This window comes from Drosophila busckii, chromosome X (genome assembly GCF_011750605.1).
Source record: "Drosophila busckii strain San Diego stock center, stock number 13000-0081.31 chromosome X, ASM1175060v1, whole genome shotgun sequence".
In the NCBI taxonomy this organism is placed as follows: domain Eukaryota; kingdom Metazoa; phylum Arthropoda; class Insecta; order Diptera; family Drosophilidae; genus Drosophila; species Drosophila busckii.
The window spans coordinates 3,123,779-3,139,736 of NC_046608.1; the positions used below are offsets into that span (position 1 = coordinate 3,123,779).

The following is a 15,958-nucleotide window of genomic DNA, read 5'->3' on the forward strand; positions in this document are numbered from 1 at the left end:
TGTCAAGATCAGAGAACTCTATATATATGACATAGCTATAGCTAGTGTAAAATCGCGTGGAATTATCGAGCGCAGTAATGAATGAATCTGTTTATCATTTATGTCAATTCAATTAAATTGGATTCTAAAAATTTAAACGCATACAATTAAAAAGTTTAATATGTGTCGTAATTAAATAAAAAAAACAAAAGGCAACCGCTAAACATTTTGCTTGTTTGTGCTTACCCAACGCTGCGCATATCAAGTATACGCTGAGTGGGTGTAGCAACGTCTAATTGGCTCAACAAAATAAATTGCTAAATTGTATTGAATTTATTGGGACTCCTTGGGTTGAACATAATAATGCAAATTATTATCACACTCATAAGCTATAAACAAAATAATTTATAAATATATTAAGCATGTTATATTTTTTATAATTATTTTTTTTTAATAATTTATTTGTCTTATATAATTGGCACTTGATATATATAGTATAGGACAGCTCTAAGTAATGTCTGTTTAATTTTTTTGCACTCCCCTAATAATAATTCGTTCATACTTTTAATATATTATCTATATACATATATGTATATATATTTGAGCTAAGCAGACCTGACTAGGCCATATCAGAGAATTGTAGGCGATATATATGTTTGCTAGACTGCAACAAAAACAAGCAGCCTATACAATAAAATATAATTTTAGCTTTGCCACATTATTTTAAATTTTTAGCACACACCCGAAGCAATGAGCACTTAATTTTGCTTATTTTTTGTTAATTAATAAAAAACAAAAAATTTTCTGCAAGTGTATTGAACTTGCAACTCTTGCGACTTAAAAAGTTCTGCAGCTGCCGCTTGAGCTCCCTGAGCGATTTGCATGCAAATGAGGAGAGCATCAAGTATTTTGTTTATTTCGTTTCGTTTTATTTTGAATAAATTATAACACAAGTACAGTTTAGACAATTTCATTTTTCTTTTTAACACTTGGCCGTTGCTGTTTTGATTTTTGTTGCTGTTGCCAGAAAATAAATAAATAAATAAATTAATGCAAGTTATAGAGAGTTGACAACTCCAAACCGAAAACGCTAAGAACGGATTTGCGCCCTCTTGATGTTGCTGTTGTTGTTGTTGTTGTTGTTGTTGTTGTTGTTGTTGTTGTTGTTGTTGTTGTTGTTGTTGTTGTTGTTGTTGTTGTTGTTGAAAGCAGCTCAGCGCCTATACAGGGTATTTACACTATTGCCCAGCATATTGGCAAACTCACGCTGGCCGCTTAGTTGAAAAAATCCAGCAGGCCATTGAGCAGCTCGTAGGCAAAGTCGCCCTCGCTGGCGTCCGTCGCGCCGGCAGCCTTCTTCTTCTTCTTGTTCTTTTTCGCCTTCTTTTTGCCTTTGGTTGTTGTTGTTGTCGTCGTCGACGTTGTGGGCGCAACGGCGTCGGCAGCTGCTGCAGTCGCTGCTGTTGCCTCCTCAGCCGCCATGGCAGCCACCTGCTCCACTTGCTCGGCCGCTGTCATGCCAGTGTCATCCTTGCTCTGCACTGGCTCCTGCTCCAGCTCCACATGCTCACGCGTCTGATCCGTTGCAGCTGGCACAGGCTCAACTGCCACCGGCTTCTTTACAGGCTTCTCATCCTCATCATCGTCGAGCTCGTCCAGCAGACCGCCCAGGCTAAAGCCACCGTAGTCTGCCTCCTCGGGCGCCTCGTCATCATCGGCCTCAGCATAGTCGTCTGTCTCATCGTCCTCCGCGGAGGCAGCAGCATCTGCATCATCGTAGTCATCCTCATCCTCGTCATCATCATCGTCGCCGCCAGCTAAATAAATAAAATGCATTAGTCTTGGCATAGATGTGAACTCAGCTGCGCCTAATTACCACCAAAGCCAAAGATGTCGTCGTCGTCCTCCTCGGCTGGCTTCTTCACCTTGGTGGGCAGCGGCTCGGCCTCGGCCACGCGCAGACCCTCTTGGCCGAACTTGAAGCAGCTGATGGGCAGCTGCGCCTCCACCTCATCCTCGGCATGCAGCTCAAAGGCCAAGCAGGCCTTGAAGTTCTCCTGCGCACGCGACAGGCCATAGACGCGGCCACAGAACTTGGAGTAGCCACCGGGCATGCCCACGCAAATGGGACGCGCACGCTTGGCGGAAATGCGACGCGAGGCGAGCGTAATCTCGCCAAACTTCAGCGACACGCTCATCTCATCATTGCCCAGATAGGCGATCTTGGCGCAGCCTGGTCCACTGGGCAGCAGTGGCAGCCCAAACTTGCGGCAGCAATCGCAGTGCGACTCCGTGCACTTGCAGTAGCGACTGATGGGATTCTTATCGGCATCTGGCTTGGCTGTGGCGCTGGCCTTGCTGGGCTTGGGCTTGGGCTTCACTGGAGCGACGGTGACGGCGCTGACTGCGGGCTCAGCAGCGACAGCGGCAGCAGCAGAGGCAGAAGCAGCGGCTGCTTCGGGCACAGCCACAGCATCAACGCTGGCAATTTCATTGACTGTTTCATCCAGCACAGCAGCAGCAACTGTTGCTGCTGCAGACTCAACTGCAGGAGCAGCAGCAGCAGCCTCAAGCAGCGGCGCCGACGTCTCGCTGACAGTTTGTGGCTCTGGTGGCGCTACATTGGGATCGATTTCCTCTGGTGGCAAGTCGAGCTGCTTAAAGTTCTCCGATATTTTGTCGCCACGTCGATGCGTCGTCTTGCCCTCAGCTCCCAGCCAAGTTCTGCTCGCCAGCAGCAGCAGCGACAGCATCAGACTGAGCTTCAACGGATTGCCCATGTTTTGCTGCAAGAAATCAAAAGACGCTTCAATGAAATTCGATGACCCAAAAAGAAATTCCCCCCACACTTAGTAAAATAAATAAAAAAAAACTTTTGGCTGTTGGCTGCTGTGCGATTAAATTTCACCGTTGAGTTTTTTTTTTGTTTTTGTTGTTCGCGTGCAATTGACGAATTTAAATAAATATTGACATAATTTTTTGCCACTCTTCCGCATTCTTTCTCTTTTGGCAGCCAAAGCATAATTTGCAAACAAACAAATTTCGTTTCAAATATTCAAATTCAAAGACAAAGCAACAAAAAATCGAGAGTGAAATCTCAACAACAACAACAACAACAACAATGAAGCTGTAAAGTTATTTAATTTGCAAGTTAACAGTCTTAGAATTGAGAGTGGCGCCCTCTAGTGTCAATTAACGCCGCTTGTGGCCCAACTTTTCGCTATTGTCAAAGTGAAATTTTAACTATTGAGGCACAAGTTGAACTCGCGCGCCCCCCCTCCCCCCTTAAAAGTTAGCGCATAGTTTTTAATAGAGCGCAACTGCTAAAAGAATCCACAAGTAGCTCGCTATGCATCAATTTATGTTAATAACACATTTTTCAACTTTCATTTAACTATTAAAATTATGTTTGAACAGTTTGTAACATAGTTTAACTAGTTTATGGTTTATGGAATTTAAATTTGTATTACGTTTAGTTATGCTTTCATTTATAAAAAGATAAACAATGTATAGCTTAAATTAATTTTTGCTTTTTTCTTTTATTTGCATTGAAGTTAAAATTTATTTTGCATAAATATAAATAAATATTTTTAAATTACTTTGTGCTGTTGTATGAAATTTTCTTTTGTATTATAGACTTTGAATTAAAAATTATATAACTTAAGCAACTTATATATTTTTGTTAAATTTAGTGCTGGTTTTATTTGATTTGATTAAGTTGCCATATTTTATTATATTCTTTATAATGAAAATCAATTGAATTGGAATTAAATTACATAAAATTGTATTTTATTTATATTTTTAATTTAAGCTTTATAAAAAACAATGCTAACTAATTTAAGCAAAAGAGCTTTTGTGGATTTTAAAAACATTACGCATACGTAAGTATTTTAATATTAAGTATATTTAATAAGCAGAAATAAACGAAATAGAGACAACTTTACATTGTTTAAGTTCAGCTGCTGAAAGTTGCTGCCATATAGAAATTATGCTATACACATATATGTGTGTGTATGTGTGTGTGTGTGTGTACTTGCTCATTTTTCATAATTAACTGACGTTTGATTGCAGCTTTGACCATAAGCCACAAGCCTGACCTTCCGCTGGGCAACAACAGCCAGCGGCAACTGTAATTTGTAACCCATTTGTTGTTGTTGTTGTTGTCTATGTCTATGTCTGTTTGTGTCTATTAGTGGATAGAAAGTATGCGACCATTTGCGGCAGCAACATCCACAACAGCAGCAACAACAGCTGAGCTACTCGAGTCAGAATGGTCATAACAATAATAACAGTTAACCATAAATGGAGCCTGGAACTGAAGTTGACCACAAGTGGGTGGGCTTCTCTTCTCTCTCTCCCCCAGCCAACAAGAGTTTACCGTTTGGCAAAATGAAAAACTTTAATTCTGCCCCTCAAACATTCCAACTGCGTCACTTCCAATTTCACTGGCATTCCAATACGTAACAGTGCCACAAATAAATATTCATACACAAGCATGGAGCAAGCAACAAAAATTAATATTCATTTGCATTTAACGCACTTGCGTGTGTGCCGGCCGCATATTTTCTATTTATGTCAATAAATTATAACGGTTTGTGAAAAGATATTAGCATTAATTAATTATGAGACGCATAGGAAAATAGAAAGTGAGCTTAACAATAGCTTCTATCCAAAAAAAAAAAATTATCATAACACATCCGTTGGGTGCTAGCGAGTCGAACTCGAAGTCGAAATCGAAATCGAAATCTGTTAATTATGCAGTTACAGCTTCGGCTACAGCGAAAGTGTTTGAAATACTTTTTTGTTTTTCCAAAATTTCTTTATGCTTGATCAAGTTTTTTTTTAATTAAGACAAGCTGCATATGTTTATGTTAAACTGCTGACAAAGTGTTGACATTTACGTCCTTCAGTTGTTTATATAACACACACACACACACACACACAGAGAGAGAGAAAGAGATTTGCATAATTTACGTGTCGCTTTCTTTGCTGGCAGCCCGGCTCGTTGGCCTCGACTTATTTTTGGGCCTTTATTGTGGGTGAAATGTAAACTGCAGTTGCTTTAATTTATACACACACACATACGCACACATGCATATGAGCCTGACACTGTCGATATTGAAATTGAGGTTAAGTTACGTATATTTTTCGATTTGAAGCATTTCCGCTTACGCTTTAAGCGCTTCAAAGCAAAGAACTTGAGCTGCTCTTTTTTTAAATAAATATAAAATATATATACGTTTGTCTGTTCTTGTTTGCATTACTTTCTCTTCAGGCCTGTAATTGATCAGCAGATGAGCCGTGGCTTAGCTTTAGCACCCAACTTGAGCAAGATGAGCACGAACGGACGGACGGACGGACAATGCAAACAAAATGTGCGTTGATCATTGGAGTAGAAAGTAAAACGAGTGCCAGTGCCAAAATCAAATAAAATTGGTAAGCAACAATAACAACAACAACGAAAAGCAGAACACCAAGCAGCAACAGCAACAATAATAACAACAACAACAACAACAACAAAAGCAAACCAAGCCAATGGCTAAACTGGTTGACACAATTTCTCGTCGACTTCTTTTTTTTTGTAATTTTTTTTTTTAATATGCATTTGGACATTGGTTGCTTCTGTTGTTTTTAAAACTTCCTGTTCAACAGCAATAATAAAGGGCATGGCATATATAAATTATTTGTATATAGTTAACTCAGATTTGTTTACCTATTTGTTTGGTATTATTTACGCTTATCCTGGCACAAAACTTCACTTTGAAAAAAATGTTGTAAAATAAAATTCTTGCACAGCAATTTTAGCCAAAAAAAAAATTTTTTTTTATATATATATTTAAAGAATTGTCGTCGCGCGCCCGTTGATAGCAGCAGCGGCAGCCAGAGACTTTGAACTTGACGTTGTAAGACGCGGAACACAACTGCGTGAAGAAAACGACAACGAGCCGAGTTATTGGCAAGATCCAAGCTCCGAGTTTGGCCCGAACACTGAGCTGAGCTGAGAAGCGGCTGAGCGCTGCTTTCTTTTTCCCTCAAACGTGTTGGCACCTGTTCGGACCTAACGGCAACCTGAGCACGTACCGCACCCAGCGCTCCCCACTCTTTTTTTCTCTCTCTCTCGCGCTGTCTCGCATAATTAACCTGGCTCGAACTATTGTTGTTGTCGTTGTTGTTGCGGTTATTCGTGCCAGTTGAACAATCAGTCAGCTCGTCAGTTGCTTGTTGGTTCTTCCTCATCGGTGCTGCATTTAATTTCTTCTTGTTTTATTGACCTCAACTTTAGACAAAGGCAGCTCTTTGTCTAGGCTGCAATTCCTTGGTGACTCACTTGGGCTGCACCCCCAAGAGTAAATCTTGAGCTATATTTGCATACAAAGTTGCAAGTTATGATCAGTACGTGAGCCAAGAGTTAACAACTTCGAACTAAGATATTCCACATATATATATATCCTCATTAATTTCATATGAAAAAAGCAAATTGAACGTAGCCAACTATTTATACACTTAGTAGAACAAGCTTGCAGGATTCAGTTGCTATAAGCTACAATTAGTAATAAATAAATATAGCAACATCACTTAGACAGAAAAGATGCTACAATCAGGTCGACTGACTGATTCAGTTTATAAATATTATATAAACATATTCTCTGCTTTTTCAACTTCTAAAACAGCTTTGCATTAGTTGAAAATAACTCCCACTGCTCAATAATATTTTAAATAATTTTAAGTTAGCTGTTTAAAATATTTCGAAAAGTTCTCTGTCTCTTTCTCTCTTTGCATATAAGAAACTATTGTTATATGGGAATGTTTGACAATAAAACTGAATTTAATTGAAACTTTTATACATTGTGCTGTTTGTATATACATATCGGTATATATAGAATTATTCAATACAAGCATTATACATACGGCGCCTGAACTGAACTGAACTGAAACATTTGCTAGCAATTTGAGCTACAATACAATGTGTTTTCTTTTTTTTTTTTATAATATGATTTATATTTATATATGTATAGTATTGATTTATATAATAATATGCAGCTGCAGAGTTGACAGTATTTAACAATTGGTAATGTTGCAACGGAATGGGCGAAGAGTGTACGAGGGGGCGTGGCAGCTGCATTTCACTTTACAGATTTGTTTCTTTTTGCTGTGTTGCGCGTCAGATGAGCGACCGTTAACAACAATAACAACAACAACATACAATAATACTCCAAATACGTTAATACAGATAATATATAATAACCATACATATAAACAATTGCATAACAAAAAGGGGAACACAAAAAAAAATAATATGTTATTAATAATTACACGCACGCGAGTGTGAGGGTGGAAAAAAATAGTTTCTTTTTAAAAATTATTTGTGTGTGTGTGTGTGGAGCACGTGATTGTATTTTAGAATATGGGTATGTAGTTGTCGATTTTGGCGCGATGCTTCTGGGCGACACACTCGGCAATCCAGACAATGTTGCGGCACTCCTGCTCCTTGAGCTTGAGGTACGCATAGAAGACGCCAAAGTGGAACTGTTGCAAGAAAGCGAACACATTGAGCTTGACCTCGTGCTCGAAGAACTTGTCCTCGAGCGTCTTGTCGCCTGGATTGTTGCCAGAGCCGTCGAAGAGTGCAGCATACTCTGCATAATACTCGGCAACGGTCTTCACCTGCTCGTAATCATCGGCGCGTGCCAAGGCGGCCAGACCATCGGGATACATCTTGCCGCAGTTGGGATACAGCTTGGCGCGATCATCCTTGGACAGCTCGGTGCCGAAAGAGTTGATTGTAATGATAATGGCGCGACGATCAGCCTCAAACTGTCAAATGGCAAATAGAAAATCTCAATACATATGTAAATACGGCGTATGGCAGACTTACGGCCAAGATTTCGCACATGACATCGGCAGTGGAGCCGCCCATCTTTTTGCAAAAGTTATAGAAGGCCTCCAAGTATGCTTTGTAGAGCGTATTACGTATGATCTCAATGTTCATCTCATCCAGATCCTGCTCCGAAATGCAATCGACAAAGAAGGGCGCCAGAGGTGTGTCCACCAGCACGGCATTGTACAGCTCGGCGGGCGTAGACGCCACATGAATGGCCTCCATTTGCTCAAAGCTGCCCAGTGGGTGACACTTGGGTATCAGCTCCGAAATGGGACGCTGATGCAGTGTGCCCGTGATGAGCAAAATGATGTTGTCAATCATATAACCGTATGTGATGAAGTCCAGAAAGTTGGACAGCGGCTCGACGGCATGGTTGCGCATATGCTGGAACTCAATGACGAGCTTCTCGCGCAGCTTGTCATCAATGACGGACACGGTCAACGGCGATGGCTCGTTGGCCAAGAAGCTGCCGTAGTCAGTGCCCTGCAAGTGCAGCTTCAAATCTAAAACAAAAAGTTAGCAAACAATTATTTAAAACAAATCACAAGACAAGCTTTCATATAAAAACAGTCACACACACACACACACAGACAAGCAGACAATTGTTGTTGGCGTTGATAGCAGGCCAGGCGCTCGTTCGCATGTCATGTGACTAAGACAAAAACTATTGCTGGGGCGCATTTGTTTGATTAGTTAACTTACCCTCCAGTGTCTCGCACTGCACCAGATTGAGGTAATCGGCCTGCTTGAGTATGCCACACTTGAAGCCACGGCACAGTCCCTCCAGGTAGCCATTGTCCACGTTAAACATAAATCCCGAGCTCTCCATGATTGTTATGTTACCTTCAAAGCAGATTTACACTCAGACACACACCCAGTGGCTATTTGAGAGTATTTCGATTGGTATTCACTGGCAGAGTACTGCTTAGGATATTGCACTTGCGACGGCTGTTGGCGTTTGAGGGAGTGCAACAAAAATTTGAACTTTTCCAACGCAGCAAACACCAAAGAAAATTCCAACTTTTTTCTCTATCGATCGACAAGTCATATGATTACATTGGCTCTGCTTCTTGCTTTTTTCACCACCACAAATGTGCTAAAAAACGCCGAATGTCAAGTGACTGGCAGTGCTGCCAACTGGCTGTTGTTGACTGGTTGGCAACGCTGCCCAGCAATTGGCAACTCTGCGAGCAGCGAGCAACTCTGCGCAAAAGCACGCTGAGATACTGCAGCCCTGGTCATATTTCAAGAAGCTGGTACGTTTGGTTTTATTTTGTGCTTAAAAGTGTGCGCGCAACTAATTTCAATTGTTTTAAGCTTAACATTTGATTATTTGGTGCTGCGGCAAGTAAGCAAATGCTTTAAATATATTTGTATAGCTTTTATTTTGGTATTTATCGAAGATGTAAAATATTCAGCTGAAGATTCAAAATGCAATGACGCTGACACGTATAACGGTAAAACTTATTAATGCTGTATGTAATGTATTAATGCAAGTATGTAAGTGAAAATCTTTAAATATTTGTATTTGCATAACTTTTATTTTGGTATTTTTCGTATAAGATTATCAGTTTTTATTTAAAAACGCAGCATATTTTATTTATATTCATAACAACGCTCGGCGACCAGCAATCCGAGGCAGGACTTTTTTCACTTACATTGTAAATAGACAGGTCTTATATAATACACAACATACATAGGATAGTAGGTGGCTAGGGTTTTATGACCTCGACAGTCTACTCGTTGACATCAAGCGCCTTGTTGTCGTACTGCGTTTGCAGTTGCTTAATCTCCTTATCGGGCGCTGGCACATCTTGGTCCTGTGTGAGAGCCACCTCGTCATCGGGTTTGTTGGGATCATTCGGCTTGTATTTGTACGCAATAAACATAAAGATGATCATGTCGATGAACATGAGGCCGGCAAACAGGAAGAACTCATACGATTGCTTCTCAAAGAACTTCAACTCAGCAATGATGACCACAATGAGATTACCAAAGGCCACGCCCAGCAGCCAGCAGGCCTGCAGCACCGATTTCATGCTAGCTGGCGCCTGCGCATACGAGAACTCCAAGCCCGTCACCGAGAACATTACCTCACCCAGCGTCATGATCACATATTGCGGTATAAGCCAAAGTATGTTCATCGTATTTGGTTCCGTGACGGTTGCTAGCACGCTGTGATAAACACCCGTGGTCACCTCATCGATCATTATCGTATAGACACCGCCGGTGTGTATGATATGCGAGGACACTAGCTTTTGGTCCACATACAGATCGTACGTATTGGAGGATACCTGGATCAGCTTCGTCTCATTCGCCAGCAGCTTATAGTTGTCCTTGGCGCTCTTGAGCTCAATCAGCCGCTGTGGCTCCACATTGGCCACAACACGTACCATGGGATAACTTTCAGAGGGCTTATCCACAACATCGGTGCTCCAGAACATATTGCTCGTCTTATTGCGCTGATTAAGGAACAGCGACCAGGCGCTCTTGTGATCAATGTTCTCCGGAGTTTTCACACCCACATAACTCTGACACTTCTCGTCCTGTGTGCTGACAGTGTACTGCATCTGAAGACGGCCGTGCACGTAGACATTCTTGTCCGTATAGACGCTGTAGGGCTCGACCTTGAAGTTGGCATTCGCCGCCAGATTGGTGGCAAAGTTGAAAGTGCAGTCCTCGGTGTTGAAGATGCGCAGCTGAGCGTTGTTGGTGTACGGGAGCACTGGATAGGTTTTCTATGGGTAAGTAGAGCCAATTATTATTAGTATAGCTGTCATATTGTAATTATAGTTACCTCCAGGTTGAGCTCGACGGCGCCAGAGATGCAAAAAGCAACGCCGGCCAGAATACCGCCTAGGGTGAGCTTTTGCAGTGGACGACGTATGCCAACGAGACGCAGCGCCGGATAGAAGGCGACATCGTACAGCGGAATGAAGACCAGAATCAGCAATGGATTGAGCACTTGCAGTTGATCGGGCTTAATGTCCCAGGAGCCCATATCGCCGTCCATGCGTGTGGCCTGGAAGGTCCACCGGGAGCCCTGCTGATCGAACAGCGCCCAGAACAACGGCATCGGCAGATACAGGAAGAGCACACCGAGCAGCACCTTGACATCGGAAATGAGCTTGCGATCGTATTTCTTGTCCGCATAGTCGAGCCAATGTTCGCGTGGATTGGTCTTCTTCTCTTTGCACTTGGTCGTTATGGCCGTCCAGATGGTGCTGGTCACCAGCACCACCATGTTACCCGCTGGCGGTTTGATCTTGTACAGCGGGCGACCGAGCACAAAGATAACCACCGAGATAATCATCAGCACAGCGGGCACACCAAATGCCAGTGGATAGCAGTTGATATCGCCAAAGCAGTGGACATCCTCACGCAGTATGGGCGTCACCGATGTGGAGATCAGCGAGCCAGCGTTTATGGAAAAGTAAAACAGCGAAAAGAACGATGTAATCTGCTTGAGCTGCTCCGGTACCTTGAACTGATCGCCACCAAAGGCTGCCACACAAGGCTTAATGCCGCCGGAGCCGAGCGCCACAAGCGCCAGACCTATCATTGTAAATGTTGCTGCCGGCAGACTCAACGGTCCAATGGCGCCCAGAGTTAGCAAAACGGAGCCACAGATATACACCAAGGATAAATACAAAATGGTCTTGAATTTGCCCAGCCAGGAGTCCGAAATGATGGCGCCAAACACGCACAGAAAATAAACAAACATGGTAAAGATATGAAAGACAACAGTGGCCGTATCCGTCGAGTAGCCAAGCGCACGATTCAGATAAAGCACCAGCACAGCTAAAAGATACGAAATAGTCAGCGAGCTGCAGCTTGGATTGGATAGGATTAAGCTACTTACTGCGCATGCCATAGTAGTTGAAGCGCTCGCAGAACTCGTTGCTGATGATGAAGAACACCGACTTGGGATAGGGCAGTTTCTACAAAAAGCCAAATTATAAATATGTAAAAGTGTATAGCTAGTTGGGCAGACTTACCTTTTGCTGTCCCTCCGCTTCGGCTACATTTTCAAAGGCTTTGTCTTCACTCAGCTCCTTGCCGTTGGTTTGCTCCAAGCTCTTGGACTTGGCAGCCATTGGCTCCAGTGACTGCTCAGTGTTCTCTGCTGGCTCCGCTGCTGCTGCTGCTGCTGCTGCTGCTGTGGCGCTGCCATTGGCATCGCCATTAGCCTCAACACTTGCGGCTGCCGCCGCCGCCTTCTCGCCTGCCTCATGTACAGGCTCGGCCGACTTAATGTCTGCAAAGATTTTATATTGATTTCATATTTTTTTTATTAAACTGTCTGCTGCTGCACCTAAGAGCGCTTGTATCTCAAACTCTGCCGCTGCCATTGTGAATGCGCAGCTATTGCGACTTAATTCTTTTATTGCATGCTCAACTGCATTATTTAATAGATTTGTTATTGTTTAGACTAATAAGGTGCACCAGTTGACAGTTGACATGCCCAGTCGGCGCATCCAAAGCTTCGAGAATTTTCTATATTCTTGACATGCAAATTGCAAAAATAAAAAGCAGAAAATTCTAATTCAAATTAAAGCATAAACGCTTAGGGCGTTAATAATAAACAAGTGTCATTAGATTAGTTTTGTTATATTCAAAACCGATATTAAGTTAAAAAATTGCTTATTACAATTATTACTTATTTATGAAATATGCATTTATATCGAAATCAAGCATTTAAAATTTAAAAATTAATGTTTTTAAATCTCGGAACAAGCAAAACTGTAAGTTATTTTGAATTTTTATAAAACGAAAGATAACAAATTCAAACTTTGATTGACAATTGCAATTAGTTCGCTAAAACAATGCTCAATTTTGTTGCTCTTTATGACAAGCGTATAAAAAAACAAATATTTACAATCATTAGCCAAGTTGATAATGTGTGTGGCATCAATGAAAGTCAGAACGCAGTCATAAACAGTCGAGTGTGTGCTTTGGCCAATATTATTACTTTGTTTAGACCCAAGTACCAACCATTCTACACATGTTGTGTTTCATATATTTATAACGCTTATCATAGTTATCGCGTCTAGCGGCAAAATCTTTGAAGCTGCGGCAGCAGACAACGTCAATGGCTACAACAAAATGACAATCAATATAAATTGTGTGCAAAAAAGGAAAAAAAGAAGAAACTCGTGCATGTTCTCTATTGTAGCTGGAGGAGGGGATGTGGCCAACCCAGTCGCATAATTGTTCACACATTGCATTTTAATTTGCTGTCGACACACGACGCAGCAACATTTCTATTGCTTTTATTTTCTTCTATATCAAACTTGAGAGCAAGACTCTAAATTGCTTTGGCATGATTCATGGGCATTTATCATGCAGCGTACACTCAGCTCAGCATTTTATTCATAAATAGTGCAATATTAGTTTAAGCATAAAAATAAATTAATGATAAACCAATCAAACTTGCAATTTTGTTTCCGTTCTCATGCCAATAATAATGCATAATAATATTTTTTTAATTGAAAAATATTTAAAATTTAATCTTTTTTATGCACATTTTTTTTGTAGCTTTGATACGCATAAATTTTAAGTATTTAAATAGAGCATTTATGCTAAAAATGCGCTTTATAATTTTAGTTTTTACTTTAAGCTAAATTAAAAATGAAGTTTAATTTCAAAACAATTGATAAAGAGAATTAATATTAGTTTTGGCTGTTTACGTGCCTTTTGTGCTTTGCTCTAAAAAAGAATCAAGCCTGATGGCTAGTGGGAGGTGGGAGGTGGGTGTGGGCTTGGGGTGGGCAATAAGGCATATCGCAATTGTATGGCGATTAAAATTCGTGCAAGTCGAGTGTCGTAAATTTCAATTTGCCCAATATCGCAGCTATATATACATATTATATATATATATAGTGGATGCATTGAATAGCGATTTGGCTTATCAGCGAGCTCTATATCTATAGATAGCTTGTTTGGCTTGTTGTTTGTGCGTTGTCAACACAAACGGTTAACTGATTTACAAGCGATTAAGCCGGCAACTCACTAGCGCGCTCTCTTTCGCACTATACAGCGATAAGGCTATAAATCGCATTAGGACTAAAGTATATACGATGATATTTATGGAACGTACTTTCCGCAAAATATTCGCTAAAACCCAAAGCGTTGTTAATTACGCGAAATTCTTGAGCAATTATGTCTTAACAATTTTAGTTGTTTTTTTTTTCTTTTGTTTTTGCAGATAGCGTACGTAACAGTTTCACTGATTGACTTGTTGCAGCTTAATTAACAGTTAGCACAACTACACAAAACGTAACGGTATAATTAATGTCAACACACACACACACACACAGAGACAAAGACAATTGGTTTTGGTTTATTGGCTGCTGGTTTAGTTAAAATTGAAAATAAGCAGCAACAGCTGTGATTTAAATTTTGGTTTGAAATCGAAATCAGGGGAAAGACCCGACTGCCGCCATATCTAGACATTATGCAAATGCAACAAGCATGACATTGAAGTGTGTGTATATAATATAAAGTTTATATAAATACGTTAGAGGCCAAATATGCGCTGACACTATTAGCCAAGTTTGGTTAAAGCCAAAGACTAAATTTACTAAGTGCAGCTTGGGGCACATAAAATTAACTGCTAACTAAAATAAAATAATGATTGATAACTTCAAGTTAACAAAAACTCATAGCTCATAATTTAATTGCAGTCACTAAGCGCTTAACTGACTATAAAACTTACAATGTTTAGACATACTTGACTATTATTATTATTATTACTGCTGCTGCTATAAATCGCACCTACGATTGTTTTTAGCTAAATTACAAAATATTCTCAGCGCAATGACTAACTCAACACAAATATTAAATTCAAATTATTATTACCATTCTCATTATCCGTCATGTTGCTGCTATTGTTGTTGTTGTTGCTGTTGTTGTTAGTGCACTTTACATCCGTTAATCGCCACTTGAGAAAAAGAGAAATAAAATCAGCGCATGAAACAATTTTAGTTGCATTTATTTAACGTATACACACGATATAAACAAAAGGCCAAAGCGAGTGAGACACGCAAAAAAATAAAAGTAAAAGCAATAACAAAAGCAAAAGCAGTTAAAAGCAGTCAAAAAATTCTTAACACGTATTTTATTGTTACGTGTTTTGTTGTTTTCTTTGCATTGATTGCAACTCACATTGTTTTAAAACATTTAACATATAACACAAGAAAAAAACGTTTTTGTCGCTCGCTCGATCGCCAGCGACTTTTTGGTGGAGCAGACGGAGACGGAGACTTGACGCGCGTTCAGCTCTGCCAACGGCGATCAACTGACTGACTGATGTTTAACGCTGGCGCGGTTCAATCTTGACTAAGAAGCTCTCGTCCGTTCGTCCGTGAGTCGTTTAACTAAACGACGCCGGCAGCGACGTCAGTTACGAATGCGCGCGCGTGCCTTACAAACATACAAACCCAGTAAGGCTAGTTGTATGTACATAGATTTGTTTTTGGGTACGATGTGGCAGGCAGGCACTTAATCGGGATTTAGCCGCTGATAAGCTCCGTGTGCCGCTTGCTTATCGCCCGCTTATCAATCTTATCAATCGAACTCTGAAATATTTACAAAGCTGCGTCCGTCCGTCCTTCGCTTTGTGTTCGCTTTGAAATTATTTATGGCCCGCGCACGATTAGTTAACACACTGGAGATCAACATTATCTACACTTGATCAAGGTGTCGTCTCGTCTGCATGCAACCACTTTCATTGAACTGCCATAGCCAAGGCTTAAACTCATGCAATCTACAGTCCACGCTCATTAACAATCGCGTGCGGCAGCATTATATTAATTTGTCTATTTGTCTATTGACACCAATATAATGTTTTGGTAATTAAACATGCTTAACTAATTTTTGAAAAATATTTTTCATATCTAATACTTTTGGAATTCATTCATAGCACTCATTTATTTTATTACAACATTTATATAAAACTTGGCTACATTTTTCAAAATATTTTTGCTACATATAGTACAATAATTATATTAAGAAATTATAAATGTTTAACAAATTTTACAAAACAAAACTTTGAATCACGAACTGCATTTAAAATTTATACAAGTTTCATTAATT

At 40.5% G+C, this 15,958-nt stretch overlaps 3 protein-coding genes across 4 annotated transcripts; all 3 read right to left on the minus strand.

The window, feature by feature from the left end:
• Nucleotides 1-975: 975 nt before the first annotated feature.
• On the minus strand, nt 976-5,770 carry LOC108605651. The gene is made up of 3 exons (XM_017995435.2): nt 5,693-5,770; nt 1,856-2,765; nt 976-1,796 (listed from the first exon to the last, which is right to left on the minus strand). Exons 2-3 carry the CDS (start codon nt 2,757-2,759, stop codon nt 1,255-1,257), a joined length of 1,446 nt encoding a protein of 481 aa, XP_017850924.1. The 5' UTR covers nt 2,760-2,765; nt 5,693-5,770; the 3' UTR covers nt 976-1,254.
• A 1,193-nt stretch (nt 5,771-6,963) lies between these two features.
• Nucleotides 6,964-8,922, minus strand: LOC108605500 (V-type proton ATPase subunit d 1). Its single transcript, XM_017995248.2, has 3 exons — nt 8,564-8,922; nt 7,856-8,364; nt 6,964-7,794 (listed from the first exon to the last, which is right to left on the minus strand). Exons 1-3 carry the CDS (start codon nt 8,688-8,690, stop codon nt 7,378-7,380), a joined length of 1,053 nt encoding a protein of 350 aa, XP_017850737.1. The 5' UTR covers nt 8,691-8,922; the 3' UTR covers nt 6,964-7,377.
• Nucleotides 8,923-9,399: 477 nt separating this feature from the next.
• On the minus strand, nt 9,400-15,172 carry LOC108607176 (peptide transporter family 1). Of its 2 annotated transcripts, XM_017997832.2 has the most exons (6): nt 15,029-15,172; nt 14,723-14,804; nt 11,860-12,119; nt 11,724-11,802; nt 10,659-11,662; nt 9,400-10,599 (listed from the first exon to the last, which is right to left on the minus strand). In XM_017997832.2, exons 2-6 carry the CDS (start codon nt 14,739-14,741, stop codon nt 9,598-9,600), a joined length of 2,364 nt encoding a protein of 787 aa, XP_017853321.1. In that variant the 5' UTR covers nt 14,742-14,804; nt 15,029-15,172; the 3' UTR covers nt 9,400-9,597. The 2 variants fall into 2 exon arrangements, with proteins under 2 accessions (XP_017853321.1, XP_017853320.1); XM_017997831.2 differs by lacking the exons at nt 14,723-14,804; nt 15,029-15,172 and adding an exon at nt 12,177-12,228.
• Nucleotides 15,173-15,958: the final 786 nt, after the last annotated feature.